Below are 7,136 nucleotides of genomic sequence, written 5' to 3'. Positions count from 1 at the left end.
GATTCTCCAGCATCAGCAGTTCCTACTATCTCTACTAAGTACAGAAACTTGGTTTGTACTTTATGTCAACCTGGGTCTAAAAGACCAGCAAATTGGGAAAGTTTGTACAGATTCATAAAATCTCTAGTTTTTTTATGATGACTCTGTGAATAGCAGGACTCAACTTTCAGCACACTACCCAGGTGAAGCATAACGGAAACCTGCCCGTTTTGGTACCAAGTGTCATTTTTCATCTGCCTGTATAGATGCAGCTCCAAAAGTACTCAAGAAGCTGATACCATCCAGGACAAAGCAGCCCACTTGATTTGCACCACATCCACAAACACTCACTCCCTCCACGACTGACACTCAATAGCAGCAGCGTTGTACCATTTACAAGATGCACTGCAGAAATTCACTAACATCCTTAAACAGCACCTTCCAAACCTATGACTACCTCCATCTAGGAGGACAAGGGCAACAGATACATGGGAACACCTCCAAGCAAGTTCTCCTCCAAGCCACTCACCATCCTGACTTAGAAATTATTCCTGTTCTTTCACTGTCATGGGTCTGCACATTGACTGCTACAAAAACAGATGAATTGACACTATGTTCCTGTTGGTTATATTGGACAGTTATGACCAGAGTTGTTCTCACAAATTGGATTGAAACATTACTTGGGACTCTACAGTCCCAGCCAAGAGTTTTCCACTGCTCATTGAGTTAAACATGAGACTAAGATGTGACATCCAAACCCACCGTCACATTGTACAAACTCAGAATATCACTTCCATTTACCTGGTTCAATAAAACGTTCATTAAAATCTGTCATGCTTCTTTCATGACCAATACTTCAGGGTGTTGGCTGCAATTTCTGATCACACTTTCAGTGAAAAGTTTGTTTCTTTGTCATCATGTTTCAATGGTAGGGAACTGGTTTGCACATTGTTGGCTGCTGACAAACAGGAATGGCTACTGGAGGGTGTTGAATATGGAAGGGGGTAAAAAAATCTCTGAAAATAATCTCCCATCTATTGGTGTCATAAAATTATTAGCAAGAAAGGCAAGGAGAAAAGACGTGCATTTATATAGCTCCTCAGTTCATCCCAAAGCATTTTATAGTCCCTGAAGTTCAGAAGAATGAGGGGGAATCGCATAGAAACCTATGAAACTCTAACAGGCCGAGACAGGGTAAAGTCAGGATGTTTCTGACACCAGGGAGTCCAGAAATAGGGACCACAGTCTGAGGATACGGGGTAGGCATTTTAGGACTGAGATGAGGAGAAATTTTTTCACCCAGAGAGTGGTGAGACTGCGGAATCCTCTGCCCCAGAAAGTAGCTGAGGCAAAAATATTGAACGCTTTCAAGAAGGAGTCAGATATAGTTCTTCAGCTAAAGGTATGGGGCAGAAGTAAAATGAAGTTGGATGATCAGTCTTGATTGTTTTGAATGGCACAGTAGGCTCAATGGGGTGAACGGCCAATTCCTGCTCCTATTCTCTATAGAGCCATATAGCATAGAAACTGGTCCCTCGGCCCACCATGTCTATGTCGACCAACAAACACCAAACTACAATAATCCTATTTACCTGAACTTGGTCTATAGCCTACTAATCCCTGGCATTTTAAGTCCTCCAGATGCTTCTTAAATGTTGCAAGAGTTCATGCCTCCACCATCCTCTCAAGCAACCCGTTCCACATTTCTACTACCCTCTGGGTGAAAACAATTCATTCTCATATCTCCTCTAAAACTGTTGCTCCTCACCTAATGTCCTCTGGTCTTAGACATATCTGCCATGGGGAAGAGATTCTCACAATATATTATGTCTAGATCTCTTATAATTGATTGTACCTCAATCAAATCGCCCGTCAGCTTCCTCTGCTCCAAGAAAAATAAACCCAGCTTATCTAGTATCTCCTCATATCCGAGAACTTTTCATCCCAGGGAGCATCCTGGTGGATCTCCTCTGCACCCTCTCCAGTTCAGTCACATTCTTCCATTACCATGGCAACTAGAACTACACACAGTATTCCATCTGTTGCCTAACCAATGTTTTATAAAGTTGTAACAAGACTTCCGTGCTCCTATCTTCTACACCCCAGCTAATGAAGGTAAATATCCTGTATGCCTTCTCCACCACTCTGTTGACCTATGCTGACACCTACAGGCATCTATGGACTTGTATATCAAGGTCTCTTTGTTCCTCAGTACTCCCTAGGCATCCATTCTTTATGTCCTTCCCTTATTAGACCTCCCAAAACATATCACCTAGCACTTGTCGGGATTAAACTCCATCTGCCATTGATCCGCCCAATTTACTAGCTGATCAATATCAGACTGTAGCCTGAGACCATTCTCTTCACTAACAACATTCTGCCAATTTCCGCGTCATTGTGTTTCAATCGGTTTCAAACTTGGTCATGGTTGCTATTTAAGCAGTTAGAGTGGTTAGTACAGCAGTCACAGCAATTGTCTGCACTGGATCAGCATTGGCTAAGGCTCCAAGCTAATTTCCTTGCTCCTTTAAGTCACAAACTTAATGAAAACTCCTTGCTACTTTTGTTGGCCTTTCTTTACAAAACTCCAATAGCTGAGATGTACTAAGATTTACCCAGAAATGTTGCTGAAGCTGTCATAAACGTGGATTGCAGTGTTTGTAAGGAACTGGTTATGAAGGACTGTACCCTGGAAAGATACACAATGGTGTCATTTTATTTGTAGTTGGTAATTATTGAGCGGTCATTTTCTATGAAAATGCACAGCCTCACCAAATGGAGTGTACGTTTTGCATCCAACAGCAACAATGTTAAATTTTGAATCATTTTGTTACAGGAACAGAAGACAGGTTCCTCTCTGGAAGGGGTGGGAAATTGGGTTTGGACACACACGCTTCCACGTCACTTCCTACTTACTTGTAGCCTATACACTGATAGGCCAGTGCATGCATGGTTGTACATTCCACATTTGGAGGGAAAATGCGGTTAGTCTCCCCTGGAACAGGCTTGGCGGAAATGATGTACAAAAATCGTAGGTGAGGTCTCCTCCATGCATATTCAATCAGTGTAGTAGTTTTACCTGTACCTTCAGTAGAAGAAGAAATAAATTAATTAAAACAATAAGAGTTTGATCTGGATCTGTATTGCAAAAATGCCCAGCTTTTCAACATAATTGGGCTGGAAAGTTACACCTGGCAACGCAGCAAGTTGGTTTCCGGTTTTAATGAACCTATCACGGCAACTTGACACATTTTCCTCTCCCTCTATCAGCTGCTCATGTGTAGTTCTCATTCTACAATTTCCAGACAGCTCCTAGTTCTATGTGGCTCAACTCCTTAGTATTGAATCACACATCTTACAGTGTAATATTTATACTTGTGAGATTTCATGCTGTTCAAATATACATAGCTTGCTAAGTCAGGCTAATAAACGGATTATTTACCATCCACAGACAAAACATCAAAACTTCACTCCTTCATCACCAAACTTTTCTGCATCTTCTTCCAAGTTTCTGTAAATATACTCTTCCTCAAATTCCAAGTATTCAAAGTTATTCTTTGTTCCTCCAAATCCTATGAAAAAAATGGTCTCCAAATCCAGACATAACATGATACTGAACCCTGCTGAGCTGGATTATAGTGGTTGAATTAGCTGGTCTTGAGTCACATTGCAGATCGAACAAAATTTGGTGGGGGCGGGGGCGGGGACGGGGGGAGGGGGGTCTTAGCATCTCTAAGACAAAATGGAAGAGGCAGCCATGGAATCACACAGCCCCCTACCAGAAGTACACCACAGTGATTCAGTTCCAATGCACAGAATTGAATGTCATTGGAATCAAATAGATCACCAACGCTCACTGTCCAATCAGGAAGAATGTGTGACCAATCGGAGATATATGACATTAGAACAGTGAGTTAATGCCTCAGTTCTCTGAGTTTAAGGAAAAAATGCTTCTCTCCTTGAGAAAAAAAAACTTTACTGGTCTCCTTAATGTTTCTTTAGCGTATATTGTTATTGCCATAATTATAATGGTTGAGTTCATTGTGCTTTCATCATCACTGAGGAAGCTGTTCAGAAGATTTCACAATAACTTTTAAGAATGTTTGTAAGTGTTGCCAAGTAATGAAATGATAGGGTCAAAAGGAATGAGAAACTTCCTCTGCAGTTGTGAATGTACAGCAAAAAAAAAAAATCAGCTCCACTTGATTAATTCCTGGGAAGATGTGAAGCTTCAGTGTTTTGATTGGAATTGATTGAATTTATTATTGACACATCTATCTAGGTACAGTGAAAAGTTTTGCTTTCTGTGCAGTATTGGCTGATCAAAATTCATAGGGTGATAGAACGGAGCAAGGAATACAATGTTACGGCTGCAGAGAAGGTGCACAAAAAGCAAGATCAACATTAAATTTAAAATTTGAGGGGTCCATTCAGAAGTGTAATAACAGTAGATAAGAATCCGTTCTTAGGCCTGATGGTGCATGTGTTTTAAGCTTTTGTATTTTCTGCCTGACGGAAGAGTTTGGAAGAGATTATTACTGGGGTGGGAGGTGTCTTTTTTCATAGGATTTGGAGGAACACAGAATAACTTTGAATACTTGGGATTTGAGGAAGAGTATATTTACAGAAACTTGGAAAAAGATGCAGAAAAGTTTGGTGATAAAGGGGTGAAGTTTTGACTGCCTTTCTGAGGCAGCAAGATGTGTAAATGGAGTCAATGGATGTAAGGTTGGTTTATGTGATGGACTGGGCTGTATTCACAACTTTCTGTAGTTTCTTATAGTCCTGGGCAGAGCAGTTGCCGTACCAAGCCGTGATGCATTCGGATAGAATGCTTTCTATGGTGCATCTGTAAAAGCTGGTAAGAGACCTCATGGACATGCTGAAATTCCTTAGCCACTTGAGAAAAGTTATTTTGGCGTTGTTATGCCTCTTGACTGTCGCATTAACGTGCGTGGTCCGAGACAGTTTGGTGGTGATTGTCTCTCCTAGGAACTTGACGCTCTCGACCATCTCCATCTCAGTTCCATTGATGTGGACAGGAGCATACCCTCCACCTTGCTTCCCGAAGTCAATGACCAGCTCTTCGGTTTTGCTGACATTGATGGAGAGATTGCTATCTGTACACCATCCAACAAGCACTCCACCTCTGTCCTGTATTCTGTCTCATTCATTGTTTGAGATCTGGCCCACAACGGTGGTGTCGTTGGTGAACTTGTGGATGGTGTTAGGACAAAATCTGGCCACATATTCATGAATGCACAGTCATGCTGCTAAACAACAAGGGACATTCTAAAGTTCGAAGGAATCAGCAATACCAGGGGAGGTCTTATGGTGAAGTGGATAGTGTCTCTATTCCAACCAAAGTCTCAATGGCCAAGAAAGTTTTTCTTCAGCAGAACCTCTTCCAGAGCCACCTAAAATAAACGGCATACTAAAAACTCACTACTAGCTGTAACTTCAGAGTAAACACAAGTTCCCTAAACTCAGTTTCAGCAGATTTTGCTGGATTTCTAATTGGAATATTTAATACTACAAACTGACTTTCTGGATTGTTCTGTCTCCCTGTGGGTCAATACACCTCTGTTGTTAGACAACTGGACACAGTCTTTCCTCCTCTACATTTTCATCTAAATGCACCAAATGGATTTCTCACAGCTCTCAACTTCAAAATTGTAAAATCTCATTAAAATGCATATAAACACAAACTGGTTTCCAGGCACCTTTTCACCAAGAACTTCCAAGATCTTTAAACCCATGTTGCCCCTTAACACACAAAATACAATAGTCTAAATTAAATGTAAAGTTAGACATCGTTCCTAACATGGTAATCACTAGTCATCACTCCAAATGATGTAAAAGTGAATGTTTCCCTTATAAATCAGATTCCTTAAATGAACCATAACATACCATCAATAACACAGTATGAGGAAATTCACAGAAGACAAATAGAGAGGAGAAAAGAGTACAAGAAGAGACAGTGAGGGAAGGGGACAGAGAAGGCGAGAGGAGAGGACAGGGTAGCAGAGAAAAAAATGAAGAGAGAGAAGAGGACAAAAAGAGAAAAAAAAGAGTAAGAGGCAAGAAAAATTAAGGGACAGGGAAAGGCAAAAGAAAGGAATTGTGAGAAAGTGTTTTTTTAAAAAAAAACCATAGGGCATGAACATTACAGGCTAGGCCAGCATTTAATATCCATCCCTAATTGCCCTTGAACTCAATGGCTTTGCTAGGCCATTTCAGAGAACAGTAAAGTGTCAGCCATGTTGCTGTGGATCTGGAATCTGGGCCAGGCCAGGCAAGGATGGCAGATTCCCTTCCATAAAGAACATTAGTGAATCAGATGGGTTTTTACAACAATTGAGTGGTCACATGGTCACCATTAGACTAGCTTTGAACTCTTGTTTTTATTTAATTGAATTCAGATTTCACCATTTGCCATGGTAGATTTGAACTCATGTCCCCACAGCTTTAGACTGTGGGACTCTGAGTTACTAGTTCAGTAACATTAACATTATAAATCCACCTCCCCATAAATGGGTGAAAATAGGTGACATTTGACTTAAACACAAGAAAACCATCACCCTCTCACATTAGCTACCCACCCCAGGCTACTCTGCCGATTTTTAACAAACCTGCAAATCCTCTTATTTCAATCACATGTCCTGGACCGCACTCCTGGCTCAGTATTTGCTGCTGCTCTGGAGACAGTTTTACGTTGCATATATCAAGCCTTTTTGACAAAAAGAGAAGAAAATCAATGATGGCCATCTACTGTAAAGAACATGGCTGTTTTAGGTCCTGGTAGAGAGCAGTAGGGTGGATGTTTAAGATCAGAATATTAACATTGCAGCTTACTGTTATCATGAATTAACAGAGAGAGAAACAGAGGGAAAAAGCTTCAACCTCAGATTGTTCTGTGAAGGGTTTGGCCGTGACAGCTGACACCAACGGTTATGCTTTTCCTAATACTTAGATGGAGGAAATTTCTTCTTGTGGAGTACTGGATATGGACAAACAGTGTGATAATTAACAGACAGCGGAATGTTTGGGGTGGGGTGGGGGGGGGGGGAGAGAAGAGGAGGGGGGGGGGGGGGGGGGGAGGGGAGTGGGGGGGGGGGGGGAGGGGGGGGGGGGGGGAGATGGATGGGGGTGGGGTG

At 41.6% G+C, this 7,136-nt stretch overlaps 1 protein-coding gene across 1 annotated transcript; it reads right to left on the bottom strand.

Annotated features, from left to right (window-relative positions):
- Nucleotides 1-460: 460 nt before the first annotated feature.
- LOC125482506 (F-box DNA helicase 1-like) lies at nt 461-6,940 on the bottom strand. Its single transcript, XM_048594592.1, has 3 exons — nt 6,612-6,940; nt 2,896-3,064; nt 461-2,668 (listed from the first exon to the last, which is right to left on the bottom strand). Exons 1-3 carry the CDS (start codon nt 6,745-6,747, stop codon nt 2,584-2,586), a joined length of 390 nt encoding a protein of 129 aa, XP_048450549.1. The 5' UTR covers nt 6,748-6,940; the 3' UTR covers nt 461-2,583.
- Nucleotides 6,941-7,136: the final 196 nt, after the last annotated feature.

Source organism: Rhincodon typus, unplaced genomic scaffold (assembly GCF_021869965.1).
Source record: "Rhincodon typus isolate 14 unplaced genomic scaffold, sRhiTyp1.1 hic_rhity00011427, whole genome shotgun sequence".
NCBI classification, from domain to species: Eukaryota; Metazoa; Chordata; class Chondrichthyes; order Orectolobiformes; family Rhincodontidae; genus Rhincodon; species Rhincodon typus.
The sequence above is the reverse complement of the archived record's forward strand: the minus strand, read 5'-3'. Positions and strand labels throughout refer to the sequence as shown.

Bases quoted from the DNA above. Each gene is read 5' to 3' on its own strand.
- LOC125482506 (XM_048594592.1), bottom strand. From the start codon at position 6,747: ATGGCCATCATTGATTTTCTTCTCTTTTTGTCAAAAAGGCTTGATATA. The intron at 3,065-6,611 runs GTTTGTTAAAAA...CTTCTACTGAAG, and splicing joins TGAAATAAGAGGATTTGCAG to GTACAGGTAAAACTACTACA. The intron at 2,669-2,895 runs GTAAGTAGGAAG...GTATCTTTCCAG, and splicing joins TATCAGTGTATAGGCTACAA to GGTACAGTCCTTCATAACCA.